General features: G+C 41.3%; 1 protein-coding gene across 1 annotated transcript in view; it reads right to left on the reverse strand.

Moving 5' to 3' along the window:
* Nucleotides 1-12,170, reverse strand: part of LOC111264749 (uncharacterized) — a 41,486-nt gene extending 29,316 nt beyond the window's left edge. Inside the window, exons 1-2 of the mRNA XM_086970193.1 lie at nucleotides 12,045-12,170; nucleotides 11,387-11,587 (exon numbers count right to left, since the gene is read on the reverse strand). Of these exons, the coding sequence (XP_086826319.1) occupies nucleotides 11,387-11,587; nucleotides 12,045-12,170 (327 nt within the window). The remainder of the gene's footprint in view (nucleotides 1-11,386; nucleotides 11,588-12,044) is intronic.
* Between the last annotated feature and the right edge of the window lie 5,468 nt (nucleotides 12,171-17,638).

The following is a 17,638-nucleotide window of genomic DNA, read 5'->3' on the forward strand; positions in this document are numbered from 1 at the left end:
CCGTTATCGTGTCGTCGCTACTACGACCGTGGCCATGTATATGAGGTTTGCTGCAGGGAATAAGTAATCGCAACGGCTGCACCCTTTTATGAAAGATCATTCAATTCTCGTAACTCAAGTAGCTAGGTCATTAGAAGTCGTAGTTCTCTACGACTCATCATATACATGCGCATATTACCCTCTATTCCTTTCACAAAACAACCTCTGTTCATTTCTCTCGTTTGGTTTATCTTTTTCAGTTTATTATCTAATAAATATAGAGATAACGTTACCCATATATTTAAGCTAACGCGTCACAAAAGTGTCTACGTATTAGGCTACGAAACATAAGAGACTAGGAAAAGATGTAACTGAACAGAACCTGATAAATGAAGTCAATTTATTATTGGTTCATAGTAACCAATCAGCAAAGACACACGTCATTTCATTTACTTCTGGTCGAACCTAAGTAAAAACAAGAACAAGCTCGTGCTGATCTTTCTTATGGCTAGCAAAACAGCTTTTCCTATTTTTACTGCTACTACTATTTCTATTGATACAATTACGATTCTCCAGTTAATGAAAGACATTATACGGCAGCAATATTTTACTGTATTGGTCGTCCCTTTGATTTGTTTCCCTTTTTTCAGGTTCACCCCAGTCTAACACAATTTCGTGTATATTGATTAATTATCCTGGCAGGTTTCACATATCTCATATAATACATAGGTGTATAGCTATTCAGCATTGTGCGTCATATATGTCCAAGTATGTATGTATGTGGTACAGAGTCAGTTACAGAAGATCTGTCCGCAAAAAGTTCGTTCTGGGAAAAACGTGAGAAACGCCTAGACGAAGGAAGCAAGAATGGGCCTCACCTCGTACAGACTTTGTCAAACCAGCATATCGTTGTGTTCGTCTCTCTTATTCACCCCACTGCCCATGGCCCCCTTCCCTGAAAATGTCGTCAGCCAGGTCTATCAAGTCAGATGGAAGGCACAAGTCGGGAAAGTAGCAGGATGACGTTCAGTACAAGTCGACAGTCGACAACTTGCCGCATATACAATAGGAATGGTCGAGGAAAAGGATATGAAAGGGTCTTATCGGATTTGCTTTTTACCAGCTTCACGTATACATGTTGAAAGTAACATTTACCTTATTAGCCTTGCGCGAAAACTGGGCATAGTAAACTGACTAAGAGCCGAAGTCTATCAGAAAACGTAGGGATGCTGTATTACCTACTATCAAGCTACTTGATATAATGCGTACACACATGTAGATTCTCATGCGGACAGCACTACGCCACTCCAATGCTGCCATTACTAATTCGAAGTGGAGGCAGTCAACTGATTCAGCCGAGCCATAGTCACGGATAGGGACGAACGCTTACGAAGACACGACCTCGACCTCTTCGTGGAAAGGGCTACATGTAGTAACCTGTTTATATATGCATATATGAAAATGCTGACGACGGGCTTGACCTTTTTGGGGTTTGCTTAACCGCGCAAGATTTAACTACTAGTCGAATGTGTGACCTATCAGTCTGCGGTGATATCGACCTTTAAGCGAGCGTCTTCAAAGATGGCTAGCGTTACTGGTGAATAGGTCCCGGAAGCCTATCCAAGATTATGTTGCACCACTTAATGTACCATAGAAATTTCCTATAGCTATTTTTGCACTATTGGTGTTCAATATAATATCCCGCGCTGGTTGCAAGCGATACGTGCACTTTTCTCGGTCTTCCTCCGCGTCATACGACTCTAAATATATAGATATGCTTGTATTTACGTTGAGATGGCAAAGAAAATCTTGTTACGTACGAACTCGTACCATGACCCCAACAAGGACCGAAATTGCACAGTTCAGGCACGTTTAAACATAATCGGAAATCGATAATACATTGTAAGCAGTGCCAGGTACACCGAAAGTGATCTCGATCGGTTTCTGCCTTCTATCCATGTACTGATCGACGATGTTATCAACATAAACAGTACATATATTTGCATATCTTCCGTGCAGAATCGCCAATATTTCTTCTTTTATATCGAAGAAGATTAAATCTTAATAAACAGATTCAGGTGTGATGTAAAGAAATATAACGATGACATAATATATATATATTCAGCCTTAGGTCGACACGGTTCAAATGGTGCAAAAAGCTAAAGTAATCGCAGATTTGACGGCCACTCGTTGATATTGGCATTGCGAATATGACGCATGTATATTAAGTTAAGATAAAAAACATATTGCGTTTTGTAGACTGTAACAGCATTTTATTGAAGCCTTGCAAAAGGGCGTTAGTAGGGTTGAAAAATAATAGAAGAAGTAGGATTTTAGGAGGGATAAATTTAGGAGGGGAACGAGCTGCGTTCGCAGTAGGTGACCTTCAGCCGTACGCGGTGAGTCGGGGTGGCGGTAATGTGACAGTGAGAATCCCAAAATCAGCGAGTGTACATAACGATGACGCGGTGTTGAATTGAAAAGCCGCTTGTGACAGCAGCGTGCTACACGTGCTAGGACCGAACCCGACTTTTTGAGCCTTAGTGAACCTGCTGGTAGCAAAGCACTATTCTCGCTCACGTTTTTCCACCTCTTTATCATTTGCTCTGAAGATGACGGTTTGAGTGACCACAATCGCTAGTAATGGGGGAAGCAGATTGTGTTTCAAAAATGGTGCGACCGTCTAAGTAATAATAATAATAATAATAATAATAATAATGGCAGTTTTAGGAGTTCCCAAACTAATGGGAAATGAATAAGAAATCAGAAAAAACCTTGTCTAGATGAGAAGCAGACGCGTATGCACAGAGGCACAGTTTACTCTACGAGATGTGGAGACCTGATGCTGTACAACGACTGCCTAGCGTACATACATGTATATCGAGAGAAAAAGAGTTAGCAGACGAAAAGGATATCAAGCTGTCTGTACGTCGACATCCTTACCCGTTACACAACAAACAGCTGATAGTTTAGTGATAGTTGGTTATTCCAAATAAACCTTTTCTGATCATGGTTGAGCGGAATAAACGTTGCTCTTTGTCCGAATTTAATTGGGTGCCTAAGGGAGTTAGGAAAGGCTGAATAAGCTACCTATTTGCGGTAGACAAAGGCCCTGCGGATCATAAAACTTGTGCAGTTCATATCTCAGGCTAATTGGACCAGATAGCCTTTCTTATACGATATATGTTAGACCCTGTTTCTCTCAGTGTGTATTACCAGCATTTTGGAATTCCATCTAAACATATAGATTAGATTTTCTATTTGTATGCTGTGAGAGAACTCTTGGTTAATTTAATCAGATCAGAGAAGGTAGGTTCCTGTCAAACCTAACCTTATTGATAATAATGTAGATTCGTTCAATACTATTACACGGATACGTGTATGTCTGCTACTCTAAAGCGGAGCTGGTGGTAAACAAAAAAAAAAACGTTATAATATTTGGTAAATTGGATTCTGGTACAAGAAACGAAACCAGACGCACTGGTCAAGCCATTGGAATATTGCTCTATAATTTAATGTACGGGTGGACATCAGCGTGGCATCGCTTTTTCTAGAAAATCTAACTTTGCAAGGTTCAGTTAGTTTTCTAACACGTGGCGGCACGTTCTATATCGTTGAAATCGAATTATCCAGAAGTTAGAGAAGTAATTTAACATGTCTGAACTTACCCGAATTGTAGAATATCTTATACTTGATGTAATACTTAAAAATGCTGGCATTACTCCCTTGAATTTGTCACGTTCATCACTACTTGATTGCTCTTGGGCAGTCCCGTTGTTGGGTATGTTCTTATTAGTAAACACCAGAGTTAATTCTTGGAAAGTAATTCATTACGGCGTCGTCACCTAAATCAAAACTGTCGCATTTACTGAACCCCAAAGCCTGCCCAACCCATAGTAACAATCCGAGTGAGAGGCGACGTACTTCCAAAGCTTGTTGGAAATTGGCAATTATAATAGCGGACCACTTCGACTGACTGACGTTGACAAACCTAACCCATAATGCCGATAGTGCTTGACTCTTCTTAGCATTATGTTGCAAGTGCACGCTTGTTTCTGCCTAGATTAGTTTACAAGAACGGTTTATGAAAATTTACACATATTTGGTATATGGCGTAAATATAACTAGGGGGAAAAGGACGGTTTTTCAGACTAACGGTGACGCATCAGCGTGTAACGGAATTTTCCTCTGTTACGAAAAATTGACATAGTTGAGACGAATGAAACCTTTGCGATGCTCCAAGCACACAATATTAACAAATTTCATCCATCCGATGTACGGAAACGAGTGTAAACATCGCTATACACACATAAATCTGTGCTTCAGCGGCCTTCTTGAAGCCTTTCTGGGAACTTGCCTGTCAGGTACCGCTTAACTAAAACAGCGACGTTACAGCGGCGTTTGGTCGTCCCGTACGAATGGCCTTTTTTTTTTTGGTTGAAACCAGCCAGCCAGCCACCCGCTGATACTTGCTTTTACACGCGACACGCTCAATTAGCTGTCGGTACATCGTTAGGTTAACACTTTTTTAAACCTATTCGTGTTAGTACGCGCTCCGAGTGGGATGTTTGGATGCCAATCTGCTCACGCTTTGGCCGTGACGAATTTTCGGTCCGGCAACTCCGTACAACCGCGAGGGCGAGGGAGGCTCGTTTCGGTGACCGAATGAACGTTCTACTTTCGACAAAACGTCGGCGTGTGCACGACGTGGGCCCGCTCATCATCAGCAATGGCTTTGAGGGTAAGTTCAAGTGGCATTGGCTTGTAGAAGAAGTTGAAGTGAAACTGCCACTGCGACTGCTTTCTCTAGTGTGTACATATACAAACACCCGCACCAAATCGAAGGCTGTTATAATTAAGTTAGTCTAGATCCCGATCTACATCGAGCTACTGAAATATAGACCAGTGTCAACAGTTCCCAAATGGGCGTGACGGTCGGCCGAAGCTGGATGCTGATTTGTGTCAGTTGGATTGCGTCAATATTTAATTAGCCTAGCCCATCATTCCAAGAATCAAGGATTGCCCATTTTACCAAAGATACTATTGAGATTAGTGCAGGAAGCCGTGTAAGATATATCCTACTATATCGAAAATATATCCATTCGGCCTTGTCTACCGTTCTCTTTTGACAACTATAATCCACTAACGATGTTTGGATTGGCACCGTGTCAGTGAAGTACACTGAAGTGTTAGAGATATAAAATCGGTGGACATAGAACTATAAGCGGTTGTACGTAATAGTGCTATTGATTTCTATTAGCCTCCCATTTATTTAATGACATACATTCAAAAATTGATCCTCGGCATCGAAACTTCCACACTATCGAATGTTCGGCCGAAGTGCCCGAAGTCGAAAGGCACTACTGTATTGGATACATGTCTCTGTAGCTGGTACGCATATTCGATACGCGTGTAACAACAGATCCTGCGGTTTTTAACTTTGTGTTCGCTACGACCCATTAGGCAGCGGAAAAAAATAAGTGGTGGAACTGTCGCTTCGACCTACTGGCGCTGATGTCAAACTTTGATCATGCTAAGTGATCGAAGCTGCATGATGAGCACGATAATAACAATAAGTCTTGGAATACATTTTACCTCGAACTAACTGGCGTCGCACTATACCGGCAGTCTCGTGCATGTTATGGCGCCCAGTGAGTGCAACTGTATTAGATTCAAAGCTTCAAACCAATATGAAATCCTATTACCGTGACCTTTTTATCAATAAGATCCTGACAGCTGTTCGCTCAATAATAGACAAGTACACTTTTTCAATGGGACGAATCAAGCCCACAAATAATTGGTTCGGCGAGAAGCCAAACGGGCTGAACTGATAGGTTTACTGTAGTTAATCAAACAATGGTACCTTGCGGATGGTGTTCCCGCTGCTAGCCTAGTATGAACGTTACTTATAACAACAGAAGTACTGCGCATATGCTCTTCGAATGAAAAACAATTGCAGTTCCCAACAACATAGGACAAAGATAAAATGTCCGTCCATTACCTATTATCATCAATCACTCGGAAGTATACCTTGTTAAATCTATTGCTTCTAAACCATTATAATGCTGCCGTAAACTTCCTGTTGTTTTGAGGCAAACAGCAGCCTCATGTCAGCGTCCCGCTACTAATTGGTGATAATGTTTACAATCAAGGCTTGGATCTGTACACATAGTAAGGCATTGCATAGATGAAACGTGAAGGTTAACCTTTTTTGAGTCTAATTTAGCTTTATTTTGGGTATCATTCCAACCAGGCAAAGGATAAATCCTAGGGCAAATGGCATCACGCGGATCTCCTAGGTAGCTGGCCAACTACATTAGATCAGAATCGAAGTTAGATGAGCTACGTAGAAGTATCAGAATCTATGAACTATAACACGTTTTGATGTATACCGATTCAGAAGAAGAGATCAAATGGTATAGTAATAATACAGTCCAATAGATCAGCGCGCTGTCAGCTCCGATACCCTGCTCTCAACAACGCGCATCAGAGTGGGACGGTGGTGCATGCAGACGGCCTACTCGTGCAATCATCTTCTCGTCTTCGTCTTTTTATCTGCTAATATAGTCCGCTACCACTGACAGCAGTTAATCGTTAAGTTAGAATCCGGCATAAATGCGGTCGCTGACCTGATGCTTACTGCGCTACTCGTAGTATTGAATCGAGGGATGCCTTTAGCGTTTGGTACTTCACAGTTGGGATAGAAACGCGCGAAGGGTTACGCGAAATCAATCTGGCGTCCTGAAGTGGGAGTGCCAGCGTTAATATGCTTTAAATTAAACATTTTAGTGCACTAATCGCAGAGGACCAAGTGAAAGTGGCCAGGCAGACAAGCCCTACTCCATCCGTCTGCGCCGATCATATTAACCCACCGGCATGTCCGTAGAAACATTACATACAACAGACGGTTTATAGCCTGCTAGTTATGTCTCATAGACCGTACAAAATAACTTTTGCCACTCTAATAAATAGAGCAAATCAGGCCGTTTCTGTCCTATAACGTGCATTTGTGTAGAAAGCATCGTTGTGATATTTTGTCGAGAGAATCTACATAGCTTAGTCCTTCAGTTTGGATTATATATCGTAGATATATGTTTGTATCGGCCGCATAGGTAATCTTTAGCTGATATGCTTCAAATATATTTGATTTCGACGAACTAGCAACTTAACCACGTTTAAAAGGCTCTAAAAAAATGGGTCCATTGGACCTTATCACACTCATTTTCTTTTGAACAATCATAACATTCTGGCGCGAAATTTAAACACACCCTTAAGGTCATCCTCCATCGTACCGCTAACTCTGATTCGTAAACGACTAAATTTAGTTCGAAAATGATTAATCTACTTGTGATAATAAAACATCCAACTAGCAACATCATTCTGCTCGCTATCTGTGCTTTACCTCGACCGAGTTCAATTGTTAGCCATATCTAATTCATACTGATTTTAGCAAAAACGAAGAAAATTATCAAATACCTTATACCAAAAGCTTCATCTAACTAGGGGAATGCTAATGTCATTGTAAGGTGATCATACTTACAATATGTTGATGTCGGTGACGTTCGTAAGGTGCTATTGCAGATATTTTTTTTTCTATCTTATGTAATTTGTTTTTTGGAGCGGCTAATTTTGACCGGGAGATCAGCTCATATCAAGCGGAGTCAATTGAATGATTTGTACCAGAGAAAAATATACTTGTACAGCGTGCAATGTAGGCCAGTCGTCTTAATACTGATAAGCGCGGATCTCCAGGTAGAAGTGTAGCTCTAATCCCGCTAAGTTTTGACCAAATCACTATCGTTGATCAATAAACAATCATGTCCTTCCGTCACGCACTCATATAGACTTACTACTATTGGTCCTCAAGCCCACACAGAGCAGTTTGCAAGACACACGATTTCCAAAAAAAGAGGTTACCACTCTAATTTGGCCGCGCGTTTTACGCGTATACCGCACTACACGATGTTCGAAGTACGACGATGCTCCTAGAAACACAGCTGTACAATGTAACAGAATGGTGCGATGGTACGCATAGCACGACAGGATAGATATTCCCTGTTGTAGGCAAGCCTCACCCAAATATTACCATAACTCTGTCTCCCTCCTGACAGCTACCTTGTTTCGTAACAGGACAAAACGAAACAGAAAGGTAACTTTAGAATTCGCCTGCAGTGTCAGTAAAAGCTAGCGAAAAGCGAGCAGTGGCCTGTAGCAAAACTAGCAGACACTAGGAGTGATGGAATCGGCTTGACTGGATCAGCCACTAACCCCAAGCTCACTCAGTTTACTCGATTGGCTGCTTCACGCTGTTTTGCTCCAGTTGGACGCTGGTTGGGCGGCTAGCTAGCTGGCAACCGAAATGCCGACGCTCGTAGTGTAGGAGGAAAGGTGGCCTGGTGGCTCACGATGGCCCGTAGCTGCCGCTGCCGCAGTTGGTAATGAACGTGCCTCACACCGACCGGTGAGGGCTGCCGTCTTCCGTGCTAGGCCAATGCCGCGCATGCGCCAAATGAACGAGGTACAAATTCTATTCCTCACGCATCTCTCGGCTCCTGAGCCCTGGCTACGACATCGCCTTACCTTTTCGGCTTACAAGCTAAGCGACGGACGAAGGCCAAAAGGGAGTTGTAAGCTAGGATCGTAAGGAGCTATGAGGAGTTCTGAAAGGAAGCCATCTTCTGTAGCAATTGCAGTCAGGAGCAAAAGCAACAGCAGTAGTTGTAGCTACTACTCCAGCCGGAGTGACTCGGAGTCATCTGTGTGATGTCCATCACTGATAGCCTTGCTGCAATCGGAATTATCCCGCTAAAAGGTTAAACAATATAATCGTTTGTTATCGAATGAGTAAAACTAGTTGGTAAAACTGGTATAAGTAGTAGGTCTAGAGAGGCCCCGCGATGGTGAAGTGGCGATGCATTTGTCTACTTAACTAGAAAACATTTGGTGATCAAGGTTTGGAAACATACTTCGTTTCGGGTCGAGAGCCAGCCGTCCCAAGCAATGCTCAACGATGGTATTGGTTCCTGACGGTTCGAAGCGGGAATTCCAATCATTGATTAGAATCAGTAATAAATCAGTATATAAGAACAGATGACGACGCAATACGTCTTGTGTTTTGGTCGAGTGATACTGACTTCCCAGAAGGTGCCATCCCTATGTAATACGCCGTCTAAACGCACGTACGACTTAAAAGTGAAAGAAGTGACACCCTCAGGGGTGTCAGCGTCACGCAACCAAAAAACAAGACGCGTCGCGATGAGTATTTATTTTACAGGTTCTAACAAAACTCAAAATTCTTTAGGTCCCTTGCGTGGAAGTAGCTCAGTTAAATGTGTCCTGGTGATAAAAACAAACAAAAACATTTCTTACCTTATATTCAGTTAGAATTTCGCACTGAACCGATAGAAAGCGATACTAACCATAGCAAACGTGAACCTGCAGAAAGCAATGGAAGTGCGGCGCATTCACGCCGTTCACTAATGTATCAATCTAGGGCTGTCTAACTTGTGGAAGGCCCTGGTGGTTTCAGCGTGCCCGGAAAGTTCACCAACGGCGCGAATTATCGACAGGTACTGAGCGATTTGTCCCATGATGGCACTAACCAGTGCTCAAAGCAAAACAAACACGTATTGCGCTAAATAAACGCGCAGGCCAATCCTTTTCTTAACATGTGAGCATGCCTAAGATAGCCTTCAGTCAACCTCCTCTCGTTAGTATTGAGATCGTCTGGCATGTTGGCTCTGAGCTTTCATGCAATCTCGTCCTATCCTGGCGCGGTACGATAGTTCAGTAGCTGCAAATGCCAACCTATTCGGTCTTTTGCCTTTCACCACCGATTCGGGTAAGATGCCACACGCAACATTGAACCATGATGGGCAGGTGAACGGCTGGCCTTTCTTTGGCCTGAAAGGGTGCCATGACCTTTAGTGAGATCATTTAGCACACTCTCGCTTAAATGTCATTATCACAATTATGAGCAATTGGTTAATGCATTACTGGCACTTAATCCGCTAAGCATCTTATTATACCGAATGTTCAATGTAAATGATCACGATTTTGAACATAGACAAAACGAACGCTAAGAAGATCGCCTAAAATTCGCATGAAATTATGAAGCACAAACAGTCCATTCCATAAAAGAGGCTAAGGAAACAGCTGTCTCTTTTGTGTGTATCTATAACTATATCAAGCTGTAATACTGTTTACCGCGTAACAGTATTTGAAAACAGTTTCATAGAAACTTTCCTTTTTTTTCGGTGAGTTTAACCCAGATTTTTTGTCGTTTGTTTATCAAATTGTCCCGTATATAATATACACAATCGCAAATGTAAAGTATTGTTCCACTCATCTATAATAATACCAAAGCCCTTGTAACAGAAATTTGCTGCGGTCCTTTCTGCTGAACGATTTTCATTGAGATTGAATCTATGACGAGTGCATCGTACTTAATTTGGACTCACCAGACGCGCGAAATATTGATAAAATTAAGGCTTAGAACAGACAGTCAATTGTGTGCTTTTGTAATATGACTATCCAGTTTCAATCTGTGAGGAAGATCCCCACGATGCACCCTATAAGGTCAGCTCAAAATAAACATGGTCGAATTTTGACACCGCCGCCAGACAGGCACCTGTTTCCGTAAATCCTTTTCCCTTTCATTCTTTAGTCTTTAGTTCAGACATGGCCCTTGCAACGTTATCCAATAGCTTTGAGAAAGTATCCAAGGGTCAAAATTTACCCTTGAAAAAGAACAGGCGATTTCATCGATATATCGAACATCTCTGCTTGAGTAAAAGCTGCTACGAGGTGTTTTCACATAGGGTAAATCTGCACTTCAGAGTGGGGCAAAAGGCTGGACAAGGCCGGAGCACCTTCTAAAATTCCTTCAAGGTACCTATACCAACGCAAACACCCCGTAAACAGCTGTATATATATATATATATATATATATATATATATATATATATTATGTAATTGTTACTGGCTTTGTGAGAAACACATGTTGAATACCAAGAATAGCTATTTCGACGACCAGATAACGAACAGTTTCCCAAACTGCGTAGATTAAAACCTTGTGTTATTCCTATTAGCTACCTCTTTACCTGCAAATCCATTAGCAAGAGATGATTGCTATTTTCCGGTTACTACGACCGCTGTGCTATAGTGTGATTTACTAAGTTATCAAAAATCTACCCTTGAATAGAGTTCATTAGACATAGAATAATAACAATAATAACGACTACGACCACGAACCTAGCTAACTTCAATTGAAGTTAATTTATCTAAGCAATCGCATCACCACCATGTTGCGTAATCGGTGGTCGTGATTTGAGTCATGAGTTTAGCGCATGTACAGCAAAGTCTAAGTGCCAGATTTGTTACGGGTGTGTCACTGAATGCTACAAACTTGGTCCAGATAGCAGAATATCCTTTGCGGGTGAACGGATGACGAGTCTGTATGACGCGAAATATGTACCCCGGCAGAAGGGACAGCTGTCGAGACTGGTTGAACCAGGCCGCGTGACGCCGTTCGGAACAAGGCATTGGCCAGCCGATTACCATGCGCCTCGCTGTATTCCTCTTCGGTGGAAGACTGCTGCACCACGTCCTGCAATACGTAAATATAGCTTGAGATGGGTAGCAGAGCGTATGATATAAATACGCAAAGCCTACACGAGCCAACCGCATTACTGTTATAGCAATTGAACGTCCATATGCGCAATATGGCTTTTGGCTTAAGGGTCCAATCTGCAGATTATCCCATTGGAGTAATTGAAAGCCGTTGGAACGAATATTAATAAATAAAGATGTACTTACGATGTCATTCGAGTGTTAAGAAGTCGCACGCATCTAAATGAACTCTACCGTTTTTCATCTTTATAAATCATCTTCGCGAGAAAGACAGTACAATTTTTGAGCGACACAAATGAAGTCATGATCCGGCTTTGAATCCGCTCTTTTCAAAGAGAGGCCAGATCTAATCGTTCGGAAAATCTGCTTATTATCTGTCGCCCATTCCTGAACGAACGATACCTTTTCTCTGAAGGAAGAGCTACACAGGTTACGGTGTTCGTTTGTGGACTCATTGTTCGTGCCTGGGGCCCTGTTGGTCTGGACTCGTTAAGACTGTCTTTGAAGACAAGTGATAATTTAATTTGACTTTCATCAGTTGATACTGGCCTTTCAGGCATCTCTGTACTAAGATGACATCCGAAAGGAAACTATAGCAAATAGCTTTGTCTATGCGGTGTCCTAAACTGAACCAGTTTACTACCCTCAAAAATTGAATATTACATGGCAGTTTATGGACTATATTTTCTACAATTTTATTCCACAGTTTTGTCCATTGGACAGGACAGACACGTTTAGCCGGTGTCGTAAGTTTTGCCTCAGGGCTAATCCTTTTTTTTCTTTGATAAGAAATTTCCTAATTCATTTTTAAAGAAATTGAAAAATTTGAACTTCCAGTTCCATCTATAGATATGAGAAATGGACATTTCGGCCGCCTATAAAGAACATTATTGTAACAAATGGGCCGCCGACGGGTTAAAGGCGTTTATATGTGCTTAAAATATCGAAAGTGAAGGTTGAATTCCAACAACAGGAGGAATGGCTTCACGCGATCAAATTATTGATGGAAGCTATTTGAGCTTATGTTAGTTAATGTTTTCGGAAGATATTTGACCGATAAGAATACGCTTCACGAGGTCGTATTAACAGATCTCCGGTTCTTGCCGTGTTCCATAGCTCAGTAGAATAACCATAACCTCAATGACAGGCGCCTGCTCGACCGCTCAAATACTTGAACGAATCGGTCTACGGCGGTATCCTTATTTGGCTTCTATGAAAATTTCATAATCAAGGGATACCCGTTGATTTCTCACCGATTATTATATCGATATATAATAGTTTGGCTGAAATAAACCTTTATTTCGATTCATTCGCAATACTGCCAACACGCAAAGCTGTGTTTGACATAACTGGAACAGACACTTCGTTCAAGCAAAGGACGAGTACTGAAAAATTTAGCTGAGTTGTTAGCTAGATTAGTTTATTATACGCAGGATTATTATACGATTTTTAATCCATAACCACCCTTCTGTTTCTATCAGCTCCACTGGGTATGTTTCAACTGGAAAGAGAGGCAAAAGATCGTGATATTGTTATCATAGTGCTTACGTGTCGGACGAACTAGTCTGATTGATATATCGTCAATTGTGTGTATAGTAGTCGCAAACACAAACGAACACATAAAATTTTTACTATGTAACTGAGACGAGGGCCAGAAGGCGCAGGATTAGTGTTGGCTTCCGCACGATACGTTCGACATAAATCTGGTGAATCAAATGGAGCGGGGCAACGCCCTGTGCCGTAAGTGTGTTGTGATTCAAATACGCAGGAAAAAATAGCCATCGCGCCTACAACTTGCTAGTGATAACTACAGTTGAAACTGTCGCCGAAGCAATCCTATGCTAACGATAGGATCCTCTGCATACGATTTCCTTTGTGACAAACGCTCCACTAAGAAGGAAAAGTTGGCTTGATGCCCAGTTTTAATTGTGCCCGTTCTTTTCAGCGCGCACACTGGGTCGGTTCGGCCCGTACGAGAAAATTCGAAGCGTTGACTTTTGATTCGTTGCGGATGAGCGCTGTTACGGTAAGTAAAAGAACTTGTCTCGCTAAAGCCTCAGGGTAGAACCCCTTCCCACGATCGTGCGAATGACGATTTGTTTCTTTTCTTTGAACTAATTAATGAGAAACTCGAAATAGAGTTCTGTACATGATTAAATCAAGTAACTTACCCATTACTATATACATACCATCGTTACAGGTTTGCTGTGGCTAATTGTTGATACTTAATTGAAAGTATACGCTCTTTGGAAGCAGAAAGTGCATATAACGGTATAGGAAATTGCTCTTACTAATATCGGAAGAGGTGGCAGTCCATATATTTTAGCGGCCACTCAAGTTGTGTAGGTGGTTTCATACATTATTTATGCTTTCTCGATGTTTCGTCATTAGAAACGTTGCATTCGTTGCAATAACGATGAACCAATTAGAATTGCATGGCTAATTTTAATTATTTCCTATATATATATATATATATATATAACTATTTTCGTTTCATGGAGCGTCAGCATTTCGCAGTGGTGGCCGTCACGAACGCATCGGTAGGTCGTACAAGCAATTCTCAATACTAATATATCTGACTTACAGAGGAAATGGAATCGACACGAATAGAGAGTGATCAAGGTTCGGCAGGGAGGACACAGAGGAGAGTCGAATGGAATTGGGGAAAGTGGTGCAGCTAATGCAACCACGGCCATAAGCGAAACGCCTATTAACTCCCTTACGAACACCTACCTCTAGGGAACTTTAGCTCATCGCATTGGGTACGACCTATCTAACCCACACTAACGTTACGTAACTGGCATTCGGCTACCGTGCAGCCGACAAATCTTACCCGTTCGAATCATGGTTATATTCGTCTGTTCGTATATTTTCAATAGGTTACATTAAGTGTCGAGTCAAAACAAACGACCTGACAGGACGAAGGATCATCGGCTCGGCCGGATTGTCAGTCAACAAGAATAGCCGTGCTTGAAGGATGATGCGTCTCTGATGCGGAGGAATGGTCTCGAATTCTTGAAATTACGTAGCGACTTAAAATCAGCTTTAGGAATCGATCAAATTATATGAGAAGACTCGTAGTGCGGAGCTTTTTAAACGTTGTGTACATAGAAGCCTCTTTTGAGGACGAGTGTATGTTGATGCAATTTTACTTAGATACCGCCAATAAGCTATTCACAGATAGAATTATCTCAATAGGAACTTTATATGCACGTTCGAATCTCTTGTGTTGAAGCTAAAACCCTTAGGAATATTTTACTTCTATACAGTATAGTATCATTCCTCCAATAATAGCAGCGGATAGTGCAGACTCATCATACATAGACTAGTTATGTTTGTTCCCGTTAAGTGCACTGTTTACCTGTCTCGATCAAGCAAGATGGCTAATCGTTGTACTCGTTGAAACGAAAAATTTGTACGAAATACGAGTAAATATGAAAAATGTAGATCGCAGTTAGATCAATTCCTATAGTAACTAAGACATCGTCCTTTACGTTGCCTACGTCCAATGCTGACAGCCTCGAAGTTCCTGAGGGGCGTAATTTGGCTAAATGCCAATTGTGATTTATGTCGATTCTGCCAATCACTCTTGGCTATGACTTCACAGCTTTTCCTTAAAAGGCTTCCGTAGAGTCCAACAAAAGCTAATAACAGTCGCCTCATTTATGTGTCCTGGTTCAAATGACTTTAATCAAGACACGTGGTAGGGCAGACATCACTCGCTTTTCTCATCATATGTGTTTTGTGTTTCGTTCCGCTGTTGGTCAACAAAAATAGGCTAGCTATCATCCTTTCGGCCAAAAAACAAAGTGGACCTTCATCAGACTAAACGTTCATCTCTAAACCCTTTTAAAGACTATTGTTTAATATATATAAGGTTTAAAAAAAAAACGAATAGTTTTTAGGAGCGGAATTATCGGCTCTTCGAGCGCACACTACTACAGACGATATAATCTCACGTTCTTCCATGCTATTTAAGACAGTAGACAAATCCTGTTTGCTAACCAGACCTACTTTGCACAGAGGATGTCTCTTAATTTATTTGTTTTGATGTTACTTTAAAATTAATTGATTTGATAAAATGTAAACCTTTATGAGAATTCAATATTGTTTCACTAGAGACCCATCAAATATAATAAATCGTTTATTTTGAATGAGACAAAGCCTTACACCTCATCTTCCAATTACTGTAGTCAAGGGGCAAGATTTGTTACAATCTACAGACTATATAATTCGCGGAAAACGCTGCATGTTTATCCGAGATCAGAGATTAGGTGATCTACTATCAGGTTTTTTGCCTCGGTAGTAACAGACCATCATAGTCGATGCTTCTCTATGTAAGTATATTTCAATAGCTTATTCGGTTCGGTTTGGTACCTAGGTCCCGTGTTTAATACCTTCTTGCCAACCGCAGATTTGTGGTATCTGAACAGACAGATTTCGATGGTATATCTGGGCGAAGAGCTCAAGTTCACTCTGCTTACCCGTGTCACTACCAACTTATATGCTTTAGTAAAAGCTTTTATGATTTCATCGTGTTGTGTCGACAATCCAGGCTCGTCGGAAGTTAAAGTTGCATCTTTAGCAATATTGTTTTTGATTCAGATTGTAACGCTTCTTTTACCAAATACGTTTACATCTATTATAAATATGTTCTCGTCTCTGTTCTTTGTTTAACTTAAGGAGTGCTCTGCAATATCGGATCAGAGTAGCTATTGATTGCGTGCCCTATATATTTTGTTGCCACCAACCCCGTTTCCGCGGCGTTGATATGAGATTCGTCTAGTAAGCTCGACGTGAAGTTGTTCACAGCTGTCGTGATCAATTAAATGGTTGGCTGATCTAGATAGCGAAGGACTCAGTAGTCATAAATAGAAGGCGTCCTGTAACTTTACCTCAACTTCTAGCACCTCATATTTAAACATGGCATGTAACCTCAAACGAAATATGAAGCTATATTTCGATCACGATGTCACTTTGAGCGCTTCTGGAACAATTTTAAGACAAGAACCTATTAACTTTTAACGTGGCCGTATGGAATAGGCGCTTTCATTTCTCTGATGGTGCGTATATTTGCGTACGTCTGATAGTGCATATATGAAATTAGAACGGAAGCTAAAATTTGTTGTCGACATGATTTTTGGGAACTCTTAAGTTATCGCTAAAATTTAAGAACTTAATTTGAATAATAACGCAACACAACAAAAGAGATACAGAACACAAGATTGTATGATATCTCGTATTCAACGCATGTCATCTCGGTCGATAAATTCTCCCAAATTCAACTTTAGCAACAGACTAAATTTCTTCCACTTTTCCTGTAGTTTTATGGCAGAACCTTTCCGTGCTGTGTAGATTAACCAGAGCATGTAAAGCATACATTATTTTATTGTATATTATAAAGCGGTGTACTTGGTGTACAATTGAACCTGCACTGTTTAATGATAGACACCTAAGTTTGTCTTAACTAAATATCGTAGACTAAAAATTGGGTAAAGCAAACATTTCATTCTATCAGCTGACCCTAAGGCTTATTTTCAGGCTATTCGAATTCTAGCCGAGTACGAAGTTCACTGTTGCACAGACATTTGTCAAGTTAGCGGCAAAAATTCCAACTATAAGCTAGCGATTGAGACATAGGACGTATATTCTTTAAGAAGGTCTAAACGTTTCCTGCTTTTCATACGGTACTAAAGTCGTATAGCTTCAGAGCGAGGTCTGACTGTCCTATTCTAAGTTAGATGTGCGGATGTATTAGACGGTCCCCAATAGCCTACTCCGTATACCCTTGATTGACTTCTTGACGCGCTCGAGCCAGCTAGCGATTCTCAGAAGAGATCGTAATTCAAGATAATCATGAAATTTTAACGCCCGCATTGATTACACTGCTGTGGGTCGTAGAGCTGCTCCATAGTTTGGACTAGGCGCAAACTGCCAACTGTTAGCGAACCACCAGGATGAGTCCATCGAATGTCATTCTCATTACCAGCAAATCCCTCTGATCCCCTCCTTTGTCCCCCCCTCCCCC

The sequence above is a fragment of the Varroa jacobsoni genome, unplaced genomic scaffold, assembly GCF_002532875.2.
Source record: "Varroa jacobsoni isolate VJ856 unplaced genomic scaffold, vjacob_1.0 scaffold_895, whole genome shotgun sequence".
Lineage (NCBI taxonomy): Eukaryota > Metazoa > Arthropoda > Arachnida > Mesostigmata > Varroidae > Varroa > Varroa jacobsoni.